This window comes from Tiliqua scincoides, chromosome 3 (assembly GCF_035046505.1).
Source record: "Tiliqua scincoides isolate rTilSci1 chromosome 3, rTilSci1.hap2, whole genome shotgun sequence".
Taxonomy (NCBI): Eukaryota; Metazoa; Chordata; class Lepidosauria; order Squamata; family Scincidae; genus Tiliqua; species Tiliqua scincoides.
This window is the reverse complement of record NC_089823.1, coordinates 90,307,977-90,331,875: the sequence shown is the minus strand read 5'-3', so window position 1 is coordinate 90,331,875 and position 23,899 is coordinate 90,307,977. Positions and strand designations below refer to the sequence as shown.

The 23,899-nt window shown below is 43.1% G+C and overlaps 1 protein-coding gene across 1 annotated transcript in view; it reads left to right on the top strand.

Moving 5' to 3' along the window:
- AFF3 (ALF transcription elongation factor 3) overlaps positions 1-5,274 on the top strand; it is a 260,314-nt gene extending 255,040 nt beyond the window's left edge. Inside the window, exons 19-21 of the mRNA XM_066621326.1 lie at positions 270-319; positions 1,932-2,146; positions 5,153-5,274. Of these exons, the coding sequence (XP_066477423.1) occupies positions 270-319; positions 1,932-2,146; positions 5,153-5,274 (387 nt within the window). The remainder of the gene's footprint in view (positions 1-269; positions 320-1,931; positions 2,147-5,152) is intronic.
- Positions 5,275-23,899: the final 18,625 nt, after the last annotated feature.

Below are 23,899 nucleotides of genomic sequence, written 5' to 3'. Positions count from 1 at the left end.
GATTTAGTTAGAGATGTATATTTTTCTATTATTTTGAATTACATGGAGTACCGATTTTCCATTAGTGAATATTCTATATAAATGTGATGAATAATCATAATCATAGTAAGCCTTAGTATGTTTGTAATAATCATAATGTTTATGATTTGCTTGTGCACACTGAGATATGAGTTCTGAAATGTCCTTCCTTTTCCTAGCATTCTGTGTTATGCTGGCATTCATTATAGACCTTCATTTCCAGTACTGGTAACATTTCTCTCTCTCTGCAGAATTCATCTAAAATTACTCAGGCACCATCTCCATGGGGCAATAGTGGAAAGTAAGTTCACAATTCCACTACAGTATGCTATATCTCATTCATCCACTCACTTCTCTCAGCTGATGTTTAAACCTCAGCAACTCAGGGGTAATTATAACTTAAATCTGTAGCAGTCTTCACATCAATTACATTCTAGTTAAGACCACTTCACATGTTGCACAGTAGCAAACCTGCATTTGCCACAAAGTGTACATTCACCAGGAAACTATAGCCAGTCCAAGTTCATAAAAATGAGTGCCTATCTTGTACTTGTTTAAACTTTATATTTTATGTGTACAATGAAAAAAAATATTAGCTGTACACTTGAAAAAGTAGCATGTAGGGGAAAACACCCTTGATTTGCTACCCCTTTATTGGATTCTCCTGAAAGCTGATCATTGGTACTCTCTTTCTGGTTTGTCTGAACTACAGAGGAAAGGCTACAAGGGCTATTTTTTGTCGTCTTTGCTATTATACTAACATCCTAATCCTATCCTGTGCTTATATCTTGTGCTCATATTTATTTATTTATTTATTTAGCTCCTATACACTCCTTCATTGTAACCAGATCCACAAGCCAAAGAACTACTGTAGCAGACCAGTTTCCTCCCAGATTTGACACTGTTAAGGAGCGTCATGTATGCATTCCTCGACCCAGCATATATGGCGTGCCAGTAGCTGCAGTAGCTGCAACCGCACGCTCATGATAGAATCCCCAACATCCCATGTGGGCAATAAGTCTGAGTGGATAAGAAAATGTAAGATCCCAGGAAATTTTTGGGCTCCCTCCTTTAGCTCCTTGTCCTCTTTTTTTGACCCTGGGCCCAGTTCCATGCCAGTCTTAGGGCTACCCTCTTCCCCTCCCTTTTGTTGAAAGGGGAGGCAAGAAAGCAGCCCTCAGATCTTCAGGGAGCAGCACCTAGAGTGGCTGCGCTCTAGCAGTCATTCTAGGCGCAGTTCCTAACTGCATCTGATGGCTGCCCTCCTCTCCTTTAAAGAAAGGGCCCTCAGAACGACCGAGGAGGGCGGCCCAGCCAGAAGTGGTGCACATCTCCTCCAATTTCAGAGGAGGCGCCCACCACTTCAAGCTCTGAATGGAGCCTCTCAATAGAGCCTTCTGTACCATTGCTTGTGGCACTTCAGGCTCCATCGGAGCTCTTTCGCGCTGCTGGAAACTGCGCCCAGGAGGGGAGCACCGCTTGCAGGCCGTGGGTGGCACCCTCCTCCTGGGCACCTTCCAGTGGTGTGAAAAAGCTCTGATTGAGCCTTCTGTGCTGCCAGCAGCGGCACAGAAGGTTCGATTGAAGCCTGGGCTGCCTCCTCCCTCCTCCATTTTTTTCAAAGGGGGGAGGGAGGAGACAGTAATTGTGGTGACAATACGTCACCGCAGTTACCTCTGGGACAGGTTGGTGAATGGGGGGAGGTGGCCTTGGCAGGAAAACCACCAGGACCGCTGCTGATACCAGACAGCACCCCGAAGTTACAGACCATAAAAATCACCAGGTAAGTGCCATCAAGCTTATCGTGGTTCACAGATCATGGGTAAAACTAGACTGAATAAACCTTCATGTACTTATATGTCATGTATCTGCATGCAGTTTTTAATCTTCAATCAACTGATCCTATGTTTCAGGTATACAGGAACACCCTCTCCCATTTCACCTAGCCCATCTCCTGTGAGTTCGATAGGGTCCCAGGGAAGCACTGGAGCCCCTTCTCCCTCACCCATAATCAGCATTCCACAACGAATTCATCAAATGGCAGCTAATCATGTTGGTATCACAAACAGCATCTTGCACAGTTATGACTACTGGGAGATGGCTGACAATCTTACCAAGGAAAGCCAAGGTGGGTTATAAACAAATGACTGACTAAAACTGTAACATGCCTTTTTGGCCAATGTCAAATCTAATGTAGCCTCTTAGAGACTTTTATCTTAACTTTGGATCTCCCCATTAAGCACCTCTTTCCAACACCTATTGCTCCTTATGTTGCTTGATACATCTCAAATTAGGCCCTACTATTCCAGATATTACATTTGAAGAGTATTTTCTACTCAGGAGCTCAAACCTGAATATATCTGGGATTTTTAAGAATATTAGTGAGAAAGAGAGGCTTCAAAGTCAGAGTATACTTTCCAGACAGGCAAGAGCCCCTGAACATCTTATCTTTTAAATGACATTGGCCATCTTGCTGTTTAACAAACCTGCTATGCCAGTGTTTCCCAAACTGTGGAGCAAACTGATTGTTGGTGGGTCATGGAACTGACAAGCTGATAACTGACAAGGAACGTGAAACTGAACAGCACGTGTGCATTGACTCATGAGTAGGTGTCCATGCCTCCATTCATACAAAGGGCAGGCCAAGAGGAAGGCAACAGTATCAGAATGGTCCTGATCCAAAGAATGCAGGCCCCCAAAAAACACTTAAGAAGGAAGCCCCCTCTCCAGTCTGACAAGGAAAAATGTATTCTGCCCTATGGAAAATGAAACTGAGCTGCACTTGCACGTTTTCTCACAAGTAGGCAAATGTGCTTTGGCTCTTATCAAGTGAAAGGAAAAGCAAGACCACCAGAATGGTCCTGATCCAATGTATGTCGAATTCAACAAGTGCTCCAAAAGGCAGCCCCCACCATTACCAGAGTAAAAAGGATAAAACAGAGGCTTGAGCAGCTGGTAAAGTGAAACTTTTTTTTTTTAGTCTTGTAAAGCTAGGTAGGACCCAATAATAGAGTGTCATTTTAAAAAAGTGGTTCCTGGTGCTAAAAGGTTTGGGAACCACTGTGCTATGACAATCTCAATCTGATGTTTGCCATATGGAAGTATCCATAGTTTTCCAAAACTATGTTCCAAATATGCATTCAAAGGAGAACATCTGACTGGTGCCAGTTTGACTGAAATTGGTTGGGAACAGGTCTGAGTGAAACTGATGGAAAAATTTACTCATCATTTACTAACCCCAGTGCATTGCTTGCACTTGAATTTAGAGTGCAGTACTACAGGGGTGCCCCGTATCCACAGATTCACTTATCTGCAGATTGGGTCCGCAGGGCTCCCCACACTTGCCCCCCCTGCACACACCCCCTCCAGAGATTCCTCTGATTCCAGCAGTAAAAAAAAATGCGACTTCTGGTTTTTCCATGAAACCAAAAGTGACTTTTTTATGCCTTATAAGGCATTAGAAGGCTCAGGGAAGCCCTCCAGGGTTTCCCCAGGCCTCCAAATGCCTTTTAAGGTATAAAAAAGTAACTTCCAGTTTCACTGAAAAACTTTTAAAGTAGTGCTTTTTTACTGCTGGGATCAGAGGACCCCTCACCTGGTGGGCAAGGGTGTGTTCACTGGTATCTGCAGTTTCAGTTAACTGTGGGTGGTTCCAAAATGGAATCCCCATGGATAACTCATTATGCTTGTATGATGTATATGCAAAAATACATACTATTGTATACAAAGGGGCTTACTTTCAAGAAAGTGTGTATAGGATTGCAGTTTGGGGGCCCAATCCTATCAAAATTTCCAGCACTGAAGAAGCTGCTAAGAGAACAAATGTCCTTTTACCTTGAGGAGGCCTCCATGGCTCTACCAGATGCAGGATGCAGCACATACCTCATGCCTGCATCAGTTGGTTAGGATTGGATCCTTAGTCTCTGCCACAACTCAGGCTCTCTCAACTCCAAGAAACCCAGTTGTGGGGAATACTGTCCACATTAGCCTACCATCACCTGCTTTTATCTGCCAGCCCTCCAGGTAAGGGGAAACTGGAGACCGACAGGTACTCCCAGCTCTTGCAAGCTCAAAACCCCTCAAATCCATGGGCTTCTGGCCTCAAATGTTCTTGTAAATACAGCAATATCATGACTGAGATGGCCAGAACTGGATTAAGGTGGATCAGTTCCCCCACACAGACACATGGTGTATACATTCTTCCCTCATTATCACTATATTTGCTATTCGGATTTTTACTTATCCATACTATGTTTATTATCCATACTGTGCATCTCTCTTTATCCACACCAAGATTTTCAATAATCTTGAGAAGCTCAATAAGCTTTAGGAGAAGCTCTCTTCAGGATCCTCGGAAGACAAAGCACAGCTTGGAAAGAGGCGCACTCCTGCATGTGAGATGTACTGCCTGATGGGTAGCAGGTCCCCATGCTTTCAAGGCACATGTGTTACATATTCCCTTTTACAACATATCTGTTTTTGTACTGTGTTTCTACTAATTACTATAAATATGAATCCTAAAGAACCAAAGTTGAAAAAATCTCATGGGAAAAGTGGAGAAACAGGTGAAGTTAGAGAGTTGTTCATTGTTTGTAACTAAAGCTTGAGATTCTAAACCTTATTATGTGACACTAGAACTTCTGAAACATTTTATTGTTGACTTTAGCACTTACTTATGCTGTATAGTGTTATTTGTTCTATTCTGTCATTCCACAAACTTTTCCCCTATGATATTAGGCAATTCAGGTGATTTTGGGGTGAACTTGGAATGGCTTTGGAACGAGTTAGAATTTTTCTCATTGAAATTAGTGTTATAATTGTACTCATCTGGATTTTCACTATAAGGGCCATTTTCAGAAGCAAAATAGGTATGGATAATGAGAGAAGAGTGTAGTTTATGAAAGAGATAAAAATTTTGGTTAAACAGAACAAGCCGATATTTAAATTTATTTATTTATTTGATTTATACTTCGCCTTTCTCTCTGAAGGGCACCCAATAAAACAGGTTAGAATTATAAAGTGTAAGCAACTACTGAAACAAATATTTAGCAACTACAAAGCAGAAAATATTGTTTGTGTTAGTTAGGAAAATCAATATTATGCAACATTGAATAATAAATGTTTTATTTCCTAGATTTCTTTAATGATTTGGATGCACTGATGGGACCGGTCACCTTGCATAGCAGTATGGAGCATCTAGTTCAATATACGCAACAAGGACTCTACTGGATAAGAAATAGTGCTCAGTTGTCATAATGACTGTGAGTCATTCCTCTGGACGTTAGACTATCCCACAGACAATTCTGTTTATTCTAGACACTGTGCTACAGAAGTACTCAACCACAGCATTGCTTCAAACAAATGTGAATACTTCTTCAACACTGAACAATTTTTTTTTCAGAGTGCATAAATAGATGTGTATGTATATCATGCAATGTTTGCCCATTCTGATTCATTATATTTTAATAGTCTCCCAAAATAACTTCTGTAAAGATGAAAACAAAACATAGGCATACTAGGAAAAACTCACATAAACACGAGCATGCGTGGAAATTAAACCAAAGTTTCGTTGGTTGATTTAACCAAGAACAATAAAACGTAGTAAATCTATGTCAGAAAAGTATTTGCCATTAGACAGCCCAAACCAAACCAAATCCCCCTCGCCAATGCAGCTGCACCAACGAAGCAAACGCTGAATCAACAGGAAGGAAGAGCAATTGGGAAGGTCTCCTTGGGGTAAGTGTTTGCTCTCTTACCCCAGGAAAAGCCTCCACCACTGTCATGGTACTCCTCAGATCCATGCCTGCTGTTTAGCAGGTGTAAGTCCAAGGTGTGTAACAATGGCAGTAAGGGAGTCAGACTGGGTTAGGATATCGGTGCACATGAATGTCACCAATATCTCACCCGGACTGTCCTATTCCCTGCCCCATTCCACCCTCTCCCTGCCTTGTTCTGCCCCTATTGCTGTTGTACCTACCTTTGTAAGTCTTGCCTAAAATAGTTGCTGCCAGAGGTCATTTTACCACAGCAGAACTTTGTCCTGCTGTTGTAAAGCTCTCTGTGTGCTGGCCCAATTCATAGGATCAGGCTGTAAGTACATTCATAAATATCTGCTTAACTGTTTTGAAGACACAATAATACCTCCATAAAAGCGAGCGATTCATTTGTTCAAAACAGAGTATTAACATGAAACAGTATTAAAGGAGAGGCCACTGAAGGCAGTGGGAGCTGATTGGCCCTGCCCTATCCAGAATACACTGCTCTCATTGGCTACAATGGATGTCAATCAACTTGGGATGAAGGGCACTGTAACAAAACAGTGCTAAAAGAGGGCACCTTTATCATTACTGTAAATTGTTTCCTGAATTAGGTCAAATACAAGCTCACCTGCAAGTTTTATCATAAAACACATTTATTATATTTTATAAGAGTAACTTAACATGAGCATTAAAAGACCAACTTACACATACTTGGAGACCATTCTTGGGGACTGTACAATAATCTCCTCCTCCCATAATCTGTTCCTCACAGCTCATTGATATAGCAGCAGCTAAGTGAAGTAGCATAGGCACTCAGCTCAAATTTAACATTATATACAAATAGTACATTTCATGTTCTGTACACATTACATACAAAATCAAAAAGAATTACACAATTTTTAAATGTAGAAAATATCTATTACTTTTATTTTCCTCAGTAGTAAAACTGTGAGCAAACTTTGTACCATACCCTATTAAAATCTGGTTGTATTGGAGGCCAGATCTAGGTTCCACATGAGCAGTTGACCATCCTTGTGGGTCTCATAGAATAGAATATGCAAACTGAGGACCCAATCCTATCCAATTTTCCAGTGCCAGTGCAGCAGCGCCAATAGGGCTTGCACTGCTTCCTGTGGTGGGGAGGCAGTCACAGAGGCCTTCTCAGGGTAAAGGAATGTTTGTTCTATTATCTTGGGGCTGCATTGTGATTGTGCCAGTGCTGGCAAGTTGGATAGGATTAATAATAATAATAAAACTTTATTTTTATCCCGCCCTTCTCCCTAACGGGACTCAGGATTGGGCCCTGAGACATGAATGTTTTGTGGTCATAACAAACAAGATTATACATACTATGTGATGTATAATTTGTTTTGGAATCATCTTGATTTTCATGAAGTCTTTTTATATAATTGCATATGCTACAGTTAGCAAAAGATCTTTTAAAATGGTGGAATGATAATATAGAAAAGAAGATGATTGAAGATAGTCTTTAATTTTATCAAAAACGAAATTTCAAAACAAATTGCACCTGATTCAGTCAAAAAAATTATTATACTATGTACACTTAAATGCATATCAACACACACATTTTAAACTTGCATTTAGCAAATTAGTTTATTGCAGTTTATTCTAGATTATATTCAGCAATTACATTCAGATCTACCTGGAAAGCTAGGTTTGCTACACTCTGTGGCAAAACAGTTTCCCCTCAAAAGCTTTCTGATTCCCCCCCCCCCCCCCACTTTCTGGATTCAGCACCTTCCTTTTTGGTGCAGCTGCAGTGGCATGAGACTTGGTCTGTTAACAATAAGATAATGAAAATTTGCAGTAAATTTCTTCCTAATGTGTAACCCTAATTAACTATATATATATATAAAACTTTTTTTTTTAAGTGAACACAAATATTCACACCTGACAGATTTGTACTTGACGCACACAAAACTACCATGGCAACTACCTTTGTTGTACATGCTGTATGCTGACACACACACACCTCCATAAGTCTTATTCAAAATGAAACCAGAGTTTGCAAACCCGCTGAGATTAAGATTAAACATGCTTCCCTTTGCTAGGTAGCAGGCGTGACACTGATTCCTAGTAGCAATTTGCACTCAAACATGACTTGATGTTTATCCATTTTACAGTATTCTTTTAAAAGAAAGCACCAAATCTTTCAACTCTCCTAGAATTTCTGAAATCATTGATCCACATTATACTGTGTATTATTTTCTACATCAATCCTCTTATGATAAAGATAATTTTCCCCAAAACTATTGCAGAAATGTATCTCTTCATCAGTGAAAACCCCACAAATAAAAGAGAAAGAAGTATGGTGGTTTTACACTGTCAATCACCTGGTATTTAAGAAGCATTTAAATTCTTAAATATATTTACTCACCATGAACATTAAACTTATGTTTTTATCCAGTGGACTCTCAGTTTATACCTAATAAATTATTATAAAGCTTGAACATTTCTGTTTACCTTTTGTACTAACTGTGATGCAAAAAGGAGCTCAGCCAACTTTTTCTGAGAGCCACACATTATATTTCAAAGAGCCACACGTGACTCACAAGCTGCAGTTTGGACACCCCTGTCGTATGACTACGTTAGTCACCTTTGGCATCATGTAATTAGGAAAAAAAATTGTTATATCTGTTTCCATCCACTGGAAATCTGGGTGTCAGACAATTGATTTCCCTTGTGGTTATATGCTCTCAGCAATAAGCAACTATAGTATAACTTGCCATTTATAGCCACCCAATTTCTCTGACAAAATCAAGGATTATACAGGATTATTCTAGGGGTGAAAAATATGTTAAGATTACAGAATTTGGCCACACATATCTCGTGATCGTATCACTGCTTTAAAAACATCAAATGTCCACTAAGTTAGAGATATCCTGAGGACAGGGAAAATCTACCAATCTTATCCTAACAGCCCATTCATAACTAAATTCCCATGTGGTGATGCAACAGTGCTGGCATGGCTTCTGCTGTATCATGAGGGGAATTTTTAGCTGCTGGAGACCTCCTTGGGGTAAGAGCACATTTCTCCCCTTGCCCTGGGATAAGCCCCAGCAGCTGCTATGGGTCAACTTGGACTTGTGCCAGCTCAGGGCCCAATCCTATTCAACTTTCCAGCACCGGTGCTGCCTCAATGCAGCCCGGAGGTAAGGGAACAAAAGTTCCCATACTTTGAGGAGGCCTCTGTGACTGCTTCCCCACCACAGGATGCCGTGCACGACTCACTGGCACAGCAGCACCGGCACTGGAAAATTGGATTGAATTGGGCCCTCAATCACTGGCACAAGTTCACATTGAACCAGGAAGGTGGATCAGGCCTGGAAAGAGGTCAGTATTCAGTGTTGTCACTGCCAAACCTGTCCCCTTCCTGGGCCCTATCCATTTGGCTCAATTAAGCTATATTTGCAGTCTTCAGACAAACAATAGAAGTAATCAGTCACCATTTCCCATCTATCCAGCTAACTTTTATCTTTCAACAAATCTTAGATACTATTTCACATAACCACCTGAGCATTTTGTGACTGTTTGGAAAACTTGCTTGTGTTGCTACTTTGCTCATAGTCATGTGTGGCCAGACCCTCATCCACAGGGTACACTTTATGGTACACCCGGGCAAATGTCCTATTGATATTGATTGATTTGTCCTATTGATTTTAGCTGTATCTTGAATGTATTTGTTGGTTTTTCTATGGTTTTCTTTTAAGTTTGTAAGCTGCCCTGGGAGGTTTTTACCCTGAGCAGCAGGATAAAAATACTGACAATATATAAATTGCCCAAAGAAGAACATTTGTGGTAGCACACCAAAAGCCAAATCCACTGTGTGGTAATGGAAGTATAAGACTATGGGCAACCCACAGACTTTGTGGGACAGATGAGTATGCATGACTGGAGTGTATGTGCACCTCCACATATTTTTCATGGTTTTATTTTAATTAAATTACCATATGTTCTAATTTTGTACCTTTTTAAATTGCTTTGAGTAGAAATTTTTACTTAAATGTTAAATTGTTAATTGGTGGCAGTTTGGGAGAGTTGGTTTTGAATAGATGTAAACACTGCTTTATTTTACTGTTTGTGAGCAACCTTGGGAGTCCCTCTAGTGGTTGAAAAGCATGATTTTAAAAATGCCTAAATAAATTAAAAGGTGCTTACACTTTAATAAAAAAATAGCTGCGACACATTTTGCTTTTCAAATTGTTTTCAAACATCCAGTACATGGGCCCATCCTCTCTATACAGGGTCTCACCTGATCTCCCAGATGTGACCTGAGGTGTTCTTCATTCACGTCTGGGAGGCTTTCTGAGACCTGCAGAAGCCACTTGTGCCTCTCCAGACCTCACAAATGGCCCCAGAAGTGTTGAAAAGGCACTTCCAGTTTTTATAAAAACTGGAAGTCCCTTTCTGACACCTCTAGAAGCATTTTTGAGGCCTGTAGAGGCTGCATGTGGCTTTTCTGGGCCTCAGAACACCTCTGGATGTGACCAGAGAACATCTCCAGTCACATCCAATTGGACCCAACCTGTGGATTCACTTATCTACAGGTTTTGGTATTCGTTGGGGGAGGGGTCCAGGAATAGATCCCTTGCAGATACCGAGGTTTAACTGTATGTTCAGTGGTTGGATAAATTGTCCATTAAGCAAAAATGTTTGTCTGACCTAGGTTTGCTTCACACAAGACATTGCCTATGTGATTTCATACTTGGGAACTGCAAGTAGAAAACATCTTTTGTGAATCTGCCCCAATTATATTCATTCATTTTTGTGCCGGTTTGCTATATATATTCTTATATGCTGATACAGAACAAATTTTTACTATCTCAAAAATTTCCTTTCTTAACTTTGCCTTGATTACTATCCACTTTCCTCTTCTTCATACAGGAATCAATTGTTCCTTATTTATGGATTTTTCAGTGCAAACAGCAATAGGGTGCCCAACTTCCTATAAGTCTTTACACCTTTCTGCTACTCTCTGTACAATCTAAATACAGTCCTTCTATATGTACCATTACAATAGCATATTTCCATTGTTTACATTAACTGAGCAATTTAATAAACTGAAATACCCTGTATAGTAATTTATGCTGTAAAATATGTATATATTTTGATATGTATTGTAGCATTCTTGAATGGTTTCAAGTGCTTTATTTATTGGATCGGTTGGCATTTTCCTTTCAGTCTCCAAGGGTGTTTCAGAAAGTAACAGCAATATTCTATGTATGACATGGGCAGCTATTTTGCCATTACTTTCCAGAATGCCTTTGTAATTATGAAGAGCTTTCTTCTTACAGAAGATTAATTTGAAGCTATGGCTATTTCATTTTGATCACTTTGGGGAAAATTTAGTATTTACGGTGTAACTATTTTAAATTTAAGCAAGATAGCAATTTCAGCATCCATCTAAATAATATATAACTCATTATGAAGGAAGGTAATAAAATTAATTCATTATCATTTTATTTATTATCATTATGGTAATGAATTAATATTATTAATTTAAAAATTAAAAAGATAAGAACAAACAGCAAGTGCTGTTCGATTCTGCATCTTTGAGACCAAAACTAGGAAGCTATTAATACGAAATCAGATTTCAGCAAGTCCTTTCTCATTCCTTCTTGAAGCAATATTTCTGGAACAAAGTTATGTGTCAGTTGAAGTCTATAAGTCCTGCTTTATTGATGATAGCTGATCATATACGAAGGAAGTTAAGTTTCCTAACTCCCATTGAAATAAATGAGATTTAGGGTGCAGTCCTAACCAACTTTCCAGCACCAAGATAAGAGCAATGCAATTCCAAAATAAGGAAACAAACATTGCCTTACCTTGAGGAGGCTCCGTGACTGCCCCCCAACTGCAGGATGCAGTACATGCCCCACTGGCACAGCTATGCCAGTGCTAGAGAGTTAGTTAGGATTGTGCCCTTAGAACCCAATCTTGAGCTTGTACTGCTGGCACTCCACCAGTAGTGAGTGACGCAAATGTGCCGTAAAGCACATTCACAGCCCTCAACACCAGCCCAGCACAGGAGGTAGCTCAGCGCCTGCTGGATCGCTGGTGCTCTGCCAGGGGAGGAGGTGTTCCAGAGTAGGGGTAGGCAGGGAGAGGGTGGCAAGGAGGCATGCCGGGGGAGGGAGTGGGGCAGGACGGAGGTGGGACCGGCAGAGCAGAGCTCTGTCACATCCAGAGCCTGCATCAAGGGTGCCACAGAGTCAAATATCCACATTGTGGGGCTACTTCCCTTACTCATGGGAAGGGGATAAATGTCCCCTTCTCCCAAGGAGCCGGTGGCGTCTATGCTGTTGTGCACAGGATACCGCTGCGGCCATTTCGGCGCAACGGCAGTCCCAGAATAATGGGCAGCTCAAGACTGGGCTGTTTGGCTGCAATCCTATACATACTTACCTGGGAACAAGTCCTATTAAAATGAATGGAACGTCTTTCTGTGTAGACATGTACAGTATAGGATTACACTGTAAAGTTAATCATCAATAACTGGTAACGTTTATTTCAATTGTGCTTAGTCATGACTAACTTCCTTAGGATACAACACAGCTGATACTGGTTTTTATGGGAGGAGTTGATTGTTAGGCTACTTGTCTTACTGTGCAAGCCTATTCATGTCTACTCAAGAAGTAAGTTCCATTGTATTCAGTGAGGCTTATTCTGAGGAAAGAATGTACAGGTTTGTAGCCCTAATCTATTAGGATTCACTGTTTTAGAACTACATTGATGTGAGTGGTTTGTGGTTTCCTGACAGTTTTGTTTGAGCTAAGCATGTGGCTGATGGCTTGAATAGCTGGCTTATGAACTTAGGTTTCCTGAGTTTTGGAATAAGAATCTGAGGATGTAATCTGTATTCACCTCCTGAAAAGTTTCTAACTAGTTTCCATTGCTCAGCAGTTATATGTACGCCTAAAATGTTCAATCTATCAGACCTATTTCAAGATAAAGATAACAGTATGGGAGGTTTGTTTGTTTATAGCTCTGTTTCATTCATACCTAAATCTCATGTGTATAAAGTGATGAAATTGGCATATTGTGTTACTGTTTGGGGATTTTGCTGTTTCTACTCTTCATACAAAACTCATGTAGCACAGTTGCTGGAATGGTGGAAAAACCCTGCTGTAATATAACAGGATGAGCCTTAAGGATTTTTTTTTAAAGCACTTTTATATTAAAAAAAAATTAATTCATCAATAAGATTACTTTTTTAATGTGAAAATAAATCATGAATTCAACATCCTTAATATCTCAATTTTGTCTCATCTGTTTCTTTATGAAAGCGTCTTTGAGAATGCACCAAGTCTGGTCTTGTGTTGCCATTGTTAACAGCCTGTATTCCTAAACCCTAATCTTCAGATAAGGATGAGGCCCTTTGAAATTACTATGCATGAACACAAATATTATCAAATGGGTCGTATTTCACAAGAAAATGTGGATGACATTATAAGTAGCATCTAAAAGAAACAGACACTGCAATCCTATGCATGTCTACTCAGACATAAGCCCCAATGTGTTTAATGACACTCCCAAGTGTATAGGATTGCAGCCTTTGAGCTGCATATTTTGTTTACAATACTTCCTAAAGTTTGAAACATGACAAATGTAAAACATTTCAAATTTTAAAACAAATAATAAACTATGAACATGCATTGTGTAATTATCAATCTTAATAAATTACAACAAAGTTTTAATTCTGAATCTTTTTAGAGCCCATACCAGTATAACTAAATATGATGGAATTCCTTCTACAGACCAGGACATTTGTTTGGAAATAATTGTGATTTTCATTTGGTTTCTGTGCCCAGTACCATTGATTTGGTACTTGCATCCAGCAGCCTTCTTAAACATCTTTTTTGTCTTCCTGTTATTGCACATTTCTGTAGAGTTGTAATTTTCTTGCCTCCTTCTGTTGTCAACATTGAGCTTGGAGAGAATATGAAATGGCAGAAAAAACTATTAAATAGGGTTGTGGTTGTCAAACTCTCATGGAGTTTGAGGATCGCAGTAAGTCCTTGCAGGGGAGTGGGGAAGGCAGTGGGAGTGGGTGGAAGGCAGCGATCCAAACCCCAGGATCACATCTCTAAGGAGGCTGCAGGGACTGGCATTTACTTACCAGTCCCTGCTGCAGCCTCCCTGGGTGTGGGGAGCCCTGTGTGACCCTCTGCAGGGCTCCCCAGCCTCCAGAAAGTGAAAGTGGAGCAATCACGCTCCACCTCCGCAAAACCGGCAGGGGAGCACAATTGCTCCGCTTTCACTTTTTGAAGGCTGGGGAGCCCTGCAGAGAGTCACACAGGGCTCCCCACACCCCTGGGAGGCTGCAGCAGGGACTGGTAAGTAAATGCCAGTCCCTGCAGCTCCCTTACTGACTCGATCATGGGGATCATGTCACTGCCTCCCCCCTGTCCCTGCCCCGCAGAGGCCAGGGCCCTCAGGCTGGGACATAACGACACCCTAGTTTGAGAAACCCTGAAATAGTGTGTAGGCACTGAAATCAGAAAAAGTGTGCGTGCGTGCGTGCGTGCATGCATGCATGCATGTGATACCTGAGCATTCAAACAGCTTCACATATATTTAAAACAATCTGATCAAGTCCACTAGTTTATTAGCCACATTTTGGAAATGAAGGTGGGAAATGAGAATAACAGCACAATCTATGCAAAAGTAAGTCCTGTTGAACACAGTGGGAGTTACTTTTGAGTAGACATGCAAATAGGTGGATTTCACTTGGGAATTTCCTAGCTCTTAGCCCCACCCTGAATTCATTTGCTAAGCAAGAGAGGGAAGACAAAGCGCAACTTTAATGCAGTGGATACAGTTGTCAGGTCAGCAGGGGAGGACAGCCCTTGCTTTCCGGATAGCAGAATGGCAGGGGAGATAGCAAAAGAAGCAGGCGATCCCAAACAGAGCCAAAGAAGCAGACAGGCTTGTTTGTTGCAGAAGCATGTATTGGTAAAAGGAGCAGGCAGAAGAGTAGTCAGTCAAACAGTCCAGAAGTCAGGGATACAGCAGGTCAGTCACAAGAAGGCAGTCCAAATTCAGTACACAAACCAGCAGCACGGCATGCAGAAACTCCACCACAACAACCCACACCTTGGTGTCTGTGTTTGCCCCATGTATACCGGGGCCAGCCAATCAGAGTAGGGCGACCTCATAGTCACAAGACAGTCTTGTGACCCACTCTGATTGGCTGCCCAGTGGTGTATTGCACCATTCCTCCATAGCAGGGGTGTCCAAAGTTTTTGGCAGGAGGGCCACATCGTCTCTCTGACACTGTGTCGGGGGCCAGGTAAAAAAAAAATTAATTTACATTTTAAATTTGAATAAATTTACATAAGTTTACATAAATGAATATATTAAAGATGAACTTATATGAACAAATGAAGGTCTTGCAATAGCTTAAGGCCTATAAAAGGCCTTGCAAAAAGCAAGGCTGACCTTTCCTTTGCTGCCACTGCTGCTTCACAGGCTTGAAACAGCAAGCAGTGGAGGGAGCCCTCATCCCACAGCTCACGTGAGAGGTCAAACAGTCACCCTCATTCTGAGAGCAGTTGCGTTGGGCCAGTGTGGGCTCCATCAAATCTCTGGAGGGCCAGAGGCTCATTGGAGACTGGGGGCTCCCTGAGGGCTGCATTGAGAGGCCTTGAGGGCCGCAAGTGGCCCCAGGGCCGGGGTTTGGGCACCCCTGCTCCATAGCCTACTTGACTCAGTACTCATCTCTCCCCAAGTCATGTGACTCCCACCTGCAGCAGGCACAGTTGATTGCATCATCTGTGCTGCCTTGCTGATTGCTTCACACCAGGCCTAGATATCAGGACCTCCTGCCACATCCTGGCTAATAACAATCTCAAGCCTGGGATGCCAAAAACCGACAACAGTCTTGCACAAAATTAGGTATTCTTAAACCTTGGAAACTTTTCAGAAGGTGCTGATGGGCTGCTGCCAGACGAGTGAAAAGTAAAGCTGACAGGCCCTGGTTATGAGAGGAAGCAGCCTTGCATTTCTGTGGATCCAAAACTTTGATACCTATAACATGTCAGAGACACTGTGAAATCTCAGAAGCCAGAGAGCAGGTTAAATAAGATTTTTAGTTGGAGCTTCATTGTCCTGTGTCACTTCTTGATCATCGCCATTAGAACATGTCATACAATATCAGCCAATACATGCTAAATGACAAAAGGAATGCTTGCTCTGACACAGTACATTTCCTATGTAAATCCTCTGCTGATGGAACACTCCTTGGCACAGCTACATTGGCGGGGGGCAGGTATTTAGGTTGAACTGGGCATCTGCTTACAGAGAGGTTAGGTACTAACAGCCTGTTCATAACTTGAAACCGATGTAGATCACTAACCGGTCCCACCTCCCTCCTGCCCTGCTCCCTCAGCCTCCCCCCACCCCGGAACACCTCCTCTCCGCCTCCCCCCACGCCTCTACCTACCTCTCAGTGCAACTGAGTGGTGGAGCTCTGGTGCTCACCTACTGCTAGCCCAGCACCGGTACTTCGGCCTGCAAGTGTGCCTTATGGCATGTTTATGGCAGTGCACACCAGTGGTGAGCTGGCACACTGAGCTCAGGATTGGGCTCTCACTTGCCACTTCATTTTCTCTATGTTTTGATCCCCCTTTCCACAAATGGTTTTCTTTCCTCAGGATGTTTCTTGTCCTGAATTTAATCACTTCACTTTCAACAATAGATTCATGATAGGTACATATTGAAAGGCAAATTTATCTCCATATATTGGGCTTTTCATGCCCATCAGCTGATGTAGGGTACTCCAGTAAAACCTGTACTCCTATTTTAATGCATGTGATGTGACTTCTCCTGCAATGTTTGTTAACAATAAGGGAAATTTGTATTGTATTTTCTTACTTGCTTCATCATTACAGTTTTGCTTTTTTTGTTGCAGCTGTGAAACAGAGTGATGGTTTTTATCATTTTTCCACAATAATTCCCCCCTACATACACTTATTCTCACACATTACCTCAATTTTAGTCTTTGTTCCTAGACTAATTACTTCCTATTTTTTTCCACTGAGCAGCATTTACCATCTGCTAGGCTCATCAGCTAAATGATTGAGATGTTTTTGCACTCATTTTACCATCCGTTTAACAATTTCATCAGCAGTAACAGGGTAGATTTTATATAAGCAGCTCAGCTGATTAATTTTTTTAAGCCAAAGCATGTGACTGAGTCTTTACAATTCATTTACTATAAATAAAATTTCTTGTAGAAATTTTCAGTTACTCCTTTTTGACGGGTTGGGAAGAATTTCATCAAACCTCCCTTGAAAAATAACATTCAGTTTCCACAGGGCACCAAAATAGTGACGCTTGGGGCCAAACTACATATTACAATATGTGTGTGGTCTGCTGTTTCATTTTCATTTTTGAAAACAGCAGCTGCCAGCAGATGATCAAGACTGGCTGCCTTTGGCACCAATAAGCAGGGGTGTGTGTGTGGTTTTTATCAGAACCTCAGCATGGAGAAAATGGTTTAAACCTTTTTTCCCCTCCCCATCCTGATCCCTTAAGGCTACTATTTATAAAAATAAAAACAAAATGGCAAAGTGCATGTTCAACATAATGTATGTGTTGGCCTTCAGATGTGCAAAACACTATGCAGTGAGCAGGCTCGCTTCGCTAGGCTTATCAGAATTCTGCTTTCTGTGGCATTCCTCAGATTTTTTCAAAAACAGGAACCTCCAAAATTGCTTCAAAAATACAGTTCTTCAGAAACAAGGGCATGCAAATCTTAGAAATGTAGTGATCATTGAACTTTGATTTCAATAATTGAGACTTATTAATTTTTGAAACCTATTTGGGTTTCTTCAAAATTCCTCAGATATTTTGTTACAACAAAACCTCTAAATTTGCTCTAGAAATTTTACTTAGGCAAAATTCAGGAGCAACTATTACAGTCCTGTTGAAATTGCCTCTTGAAAAGAAATTATTTTGTTCAGTAATCTGTAATTATTTTGCTTCAGAAGACAAGGAGGGTACGCTGTTTAATTAGAAGGTGCAAGGGTTTGCCTCCTTGTTTTCTACACATCGGTTCCCTGCAGTCTCTCCTTGTGCCCATTAGATGTCAGTAAAAGCCAACTGCATCTAGGCTAGGCATCTTCATCCTTTATTTTCCCAGCTGACAGCAACAGCGTGTTAAACATAGATTATTCTTGCACTTTAATCCCCATATGTATCCATGTCTAAACAGAGTCGCTGCAGCAGACAGCAGCAAAGAATGTCCTGTAGTGAATGATACTGATAAAGCAGGTACAGTGCGTTAGTGCTGGAGAAGTCTGGAGTTGCATGCAAACTGTGTGAGTGGTTGCCTGCAATGCAGCACTGTCTTGTATGAGAGATGTGATCAGACTGGTTTTAGCTTTATATACAGCAGTAGTAATGTATTTTTCTTCCTGTTAGGTTAAGGTGTCACATCAAAATTATCTGGTTACAAGTTAGATTGCGCTACATGCAGGGCTTTATCCTAAATGCAAATTCCAGGATGATTATAGGAAGAATCCAGAAACCCATACATAGTCAATCACAGAATGAATCACATAATCTAGCCTTCTGACTGCATTTTCAGAATCATGAAAATGGAGAACTGGACTTGAAAAAGTTCAAATTCAAATTCATTTTGAGATACAGAGAACAGTTTCATTCAACTGCAGGGGAGGGCACTGGGATGCAGGTTGTGCCTGTTGTCTTGTGTGCTCCCTGGGGCATTTGGTGGGCCACTATGAGATACAGGAAGCTGGACTAGATGGGCCTTTGGCCTGAACCAGTGGGGCTCTTCTTATGTTCTTAAGAGGAGAGAAAGGTTGGCTTGGCTTAAGTGCAGCTTCATGGATCGGTGAATTGTCACAAGCTACTACAGATACAAGCAAATCGAAGCAGGAAGATGCTGTTGCAGACCTCCTGATTTTAGAAATGGGCTATGTCAGAATGCCAGATGCAAGGGAGGGCACCAGGATGCAGGTCTCTTGTTATCTGGTGTGCTCCCTGGGGCATTTGGTGGGCCACTGTGAGATACAGGAAGCTGGACTAGATGGGCCTATGGCCTGATCCAGTGGGGATGTTCTTTATGTTCTTATGTTCTAACTTTGAACATATTTTTGCATACTGAATTAACCTTCAGACTACTTAGGGACACTGCGAGTCATGCATGGTCTGGATAGGTTGAACAGTGAGGCTGGAGTACTGTGTCCCACACCTCTCAGTGGAAAATGCAACCAATCGGAACGCAAATTAGGAAGCAGGAATGTCTGTGTGTCCCAGTTCCTCATGGTCACAGCCCTGTGTGAAGGAGTGTCCCATGAGCCTTACTAAGGCTACAATCCTATGCACATTTTCCTGGGAGGACATCCTATTGAACACAGTGGGACTTACTTCTGAGTAGACCTGCATAAGATTGGGAAGTGAGGGCCAAATCCTAAGCTGGGCCAGCACTAGCACTGGGTGTCGCAAATGTGCCATAAGGCACATACACAGCACCCGGCGTGGAGTCAGCACTGGCACTGGCCCAGTGCCCAAGGCTAGGTAAGGGTTCTGGGCAGCAATGAAGGCCTCAGGGGCAGGCATTCTGGGACAGGCACAGCGGCGAAGGAACTGAGGCAGGAGGGGGTGGAACCAGCAGAGCTCTGCTCCACCAGATTCAGAACTCTGTTGGGCCTGAAGGGCCAACACAGAGTCTCTCAAGTCTGCACCAGCAAAACAGATCTCTGGCGTGTCGGCAGTGGCACTGGATGCAGCAGCAGCTGTTTTCATGCTGCTGCACCAGGTCAAGCTGCTGTATTTAGGATTGGCCTGCCCATGTCCCAAACTTCCCATACAATGTATCATGAGCCTGTAGGGAGTAGCAAAGGAGAGTAGTTTTACTATATAGGACAGCCATTTTCAACCACTGTGCCATGGCACACTGGTGTGCCGTGAGTGGTCAATAGGTGTGCCACAGGAATTTGGGGAAAAGTCATTTATTAGTAGGCCCAATGAGGGGTGTGAGCCTCACATTGGCAGCATGGTGTGCCTTGTCAATTGTCAAAAACTTGATGGTGTGCCTTGGCAATTTTAGAGTCTAATCCTGTGCTTGGCAGTATGGCTGCGTACCGCCAAGCACTGTCGCAAACATGCCATAAAGCACGTTTGCCAGCCTCACCACCGGGCTCCTGCCCGTGCTAGCCCAGTGCCGGCCAGTGCTGGGCTGGTGTGGGATGGTTGCCCTGTTACCAAAAAGGGCTGTTGTGTTTTAAGGGGAATTATTATATTACCCTTTTGGAAACTTCAGGATCACAGGCTAGATAACAAGACAGCGTAATGCAAAGAAATTCCTTTTTATCTTGAAAAGAGACTGGGAGAAAGATAACTTTCAATCAACAATTATATTATATTTTTATTACAAAAACACACAGGTAAACATAATGCACATGGAAAATGGTAAGTATATGTTTCTTGGTTCCTAGTACTTGGATCTTGTGTACCTAGCTTTATGGTGGTTGCATGTGCCGTGTATTTGGTGCATCCAAGAAGGAATCAGAAAAGGATAGGTTGTAGGGAAGGATTTTAGGGGTCCCTGATCTGCATAACCCAGTTGCTAACTAAGATGGGAATGGGAGAAAAAAGGGGGGAGAAGGGAAAAGATTCCAGACGCAAGATATAGTTACCTGTCCTGGGAAGCAGTTGGGGGGGGGGTGGAGAGTCCTATGAAGGACCTCTTCCTTGGGAGGGCAGCCATAGAGAGAGAACGCACATGGCAGCCTTTCTCTTTTAAGGGTTTTTGCTGACCTGAATTACCTGGATGTGGCCTCCTGGATGCGCATGCTCACTACACACAGTGGGACACGTGGAGCATGCAAGAAAAGGATGATCAGAAGCCAGCTATCAGCCATGCTGGCTTCCTATGTGGGGGAACTCGGCCAACCCCTGGAGGCAGTTTGCATAGGGTACTTAAGTGTGATTGAATTACAACAATAGAACAATAGACTTATTGCTCCGGAAGTGCATGCCGACTTGTTTTGCATACATGGTGAATGGATCAGGAGACACTTTTGCATATAGCTAAGTGGGGGTTGTGCACTCCATGTGCTTGTGGCTTGACTTGACTGTGGCCTGTATGTTGAGGTTTGGCCTACATGATATTTTAGTAACCAGAATAAAATCACAACTTAGGAAAAAGGGATTTTCATGTAACAGCCCAGCTTCCGCAGCTCGGTGGTCTCCCGTGGCACGGTAAGCGGGGGCAGGGATAGGGGCAGGGAGGAGGTATTCCGGGGAGGGGGAGGCCGGCAGGGGCAGGGCAGGGGGAGGCGTGCTGGGGGGAGGGAGGGAGACAGGTCCGCGGAGCTCCACTCCGCAGGATCCAAGGCGCTCATGGAGGGCACCGCGCCTTAACTGCCAACCTTTTGGTCGGCAATAAAGTGAATAACTCCATTGTGGGGCTGCTTACCTTACCAGGGAGAAGGGGACGAAAGTCCCCTTCTCCCAAGGCACCTCCCACGGTAGCCTGGGGCGCACAGGATCCGGTGGCAGCCCTTATCGGTGCTGCAGTGCCTGGGCGCCCCGGGCAACTCAGGATTGGGCTGCCCGTCTCTTATCAGTATGCCATGAGATAAAAGGTTGAAAATCTCTGATATAGGAGCTTCCTGAAGCCTGTAACCAGTATGTGGTTGTAGGTCCAAGGACATCCCTTGCATATATTGGCCTGGTTCTGGCATAACAAGAAACTAAAATAAATTAAAATAGCCCCTTAGTCCCTCCTGATTCTGTGAAAAATATTGACAAGACTGGATCCAATTCACTGAATTCACCCTCTAAAAACAGACATATGGCTTTTGGAAAACACAGGGTCTGTAAAAACAAATGCTTCTACAAAAGGGGCACTGTTTTTTCCATTGCTTAAATTTCTACTTACTCTTCTGACAAAAATTGAAAACTCGTGAGAATCTCTTAAATTTCACAAACAAAATAAATCCAGTACATTGACTAACCATTTGCAAATGTACTAAAAATTGTAGTTTGTTAATGAATTGGAGGGCAGAGTTCTAGACCACAAATGGTGTGCCTATCATTTCCCCACTGAGAACTGACAACACAGATTAGAACCAATCAAAACGTTATGGAAAACCACATACTATGCATAGTCCTATGAAGATGGGGAAGCTGTCAAAAATTCCCAAAAGAATTTTGTGTTGATTCATGTCACCTCAGCACTACCAGATGCAAACCTGTGAATAAATGCATTCAGCTAGAAAATGCAAAGGTTCCAGTTCCCTGAAGGACAATGCAACAGTACTGTTAGTGCTAATAATGTATTTAGCAAGGGTGGGGAACACATAAAACTGTCTTTTATCAATTCAGACCATTAATTCACCTAGCAAAGTATCTCCAGTTCTGTGTCTAAGAGCTTGGACAGAGGTCTTTCCCAGCTCTGCTAGTTAGGACCTGCAGATAGATCTATTATGCAAAACACTTGGTCTACATCAAGTTACAGGCTGCAGCTGCACCAGGGCAGATGGGCCAGCAATTCCTTGAACTGAAGAGTCAACTGCTTACCCACGGGCAGTTTGTCTGGACTTATCTGGACCTATCTAAAACTTCATTTCATACAATCAAATGATTATCTTGTTGCCCAAATTGGAAAAAGAGAATACTGTATGTGATCTATAAGCCAGCCACACAGTCAGGACAAGAAAAACAACTTAGTGAAAACATGGAACATTAGTAAAGAAAATAGTTGGTAAGTACACAATCACATACAACAACATTACACAGTTATATTGCAATATATGAATTATTTATTGGGAGCCAAGTTTCTACAAGAGGAATTAGAAATCTAAACCAGGGGTTCTTAAACTGTGGAGTGTGCAGCCTTCGAGGGGTGCCTAAAAGTGGGGTTACTAAAGGGGGGTGGAGTGCCTCTACCTTTAACCATTGTACAGAAGAGGAAATGTTGGCAGGTGCAGCTTGTTCAACCCTTCCATTCTGAGCTGCACCTGCCAACATTCTACAATGGTTAAAGTCAGTAGTTCCCAACTATGAGCCAGGGGTCATTGGAGAGCTGCACAAACTAGCCCGGGGAGTTGTGGAATCCTGGTGGAAAAACCTGCCCCCTATACATACATACATGCAGTGTCAAGATTGCACAGTCATGGTTTGGCATGTACTTCCTTGTGCAAGTTGAGACTGCAGTCATTGCTTGGCGTGTGTGTGTATGTACTTCAGTGTGTGTCAAGACTGCAGTGATGGCTTGGTGTGTGTGTGTGTGTACCTCTGTGTGTGTCAAGACTGCATAGTGATGGCTTGGCATGTATGTGTGTATACCTCTGTGTGTGTCAAGACTGCAGTGATGGCTTGGTGTACGTGCACGCGTGTGTACTTCAGTGTGTGTCAAGACTGCATGGTGATGGCTTGGTGTGTGTGTACCTCTGTGTGTTGAGACTGCACAGTGACAGCTTGGCGTGTGTCGAGACTGCCTAGTGATGGCTTGGTGTGTGTGTGTCCAGACTGCTTGGTGATGGCTTGGTGTGTGTGTGTCAAGACTGCTTGGTGATGGCTTGGTGTGTGTGTGTGTGCGTACCTCTGTGTGTGTCGAGAGTGCACAGTCATGGCTTGGCGTGTGTGTGAGGGAGAAGCAGCCCCACAGAGCTGGCTGCTGCCGCCTCCTGGTGTCCCAGGAGCAGGTTCGTGAGTGAGCAGCAGGGCTTATTCCGGGCTGCAGCGCGCGTGTCTCTGCCCGGTGCAGCAGGCGCCCCCTTCCCGCCTCGCGCCCGTGCCTGTGAGGGGGAGCGACGGCGTCCCGTCCACCCGCCGACGAGTCCGCAGCCCGCAGAGCGGGGGCGCGAGCCAGGAGGAAGGAAGGAGACGGGGGCGGGGCCTAAGGGGTCGTCCCACCTTCGCCAGACGTCACGTGAGCCCCGCCGGCGCTTGGAAGAGGCGGCCGCCGACGGCCACGCGGCTTCCGAGGGGCGCGCGACGCTAGGGGGCGCCGCCTGAGGGCAGAGCGGCCTGGGCCGGCGCGAGCCGCGAGGGCTGCTGAGCGGGGCCGCGGCGGTTGGTGGCGCGAGACTCTCCGCGCGCGGCGCGTGACGCGGCGTTTCTGA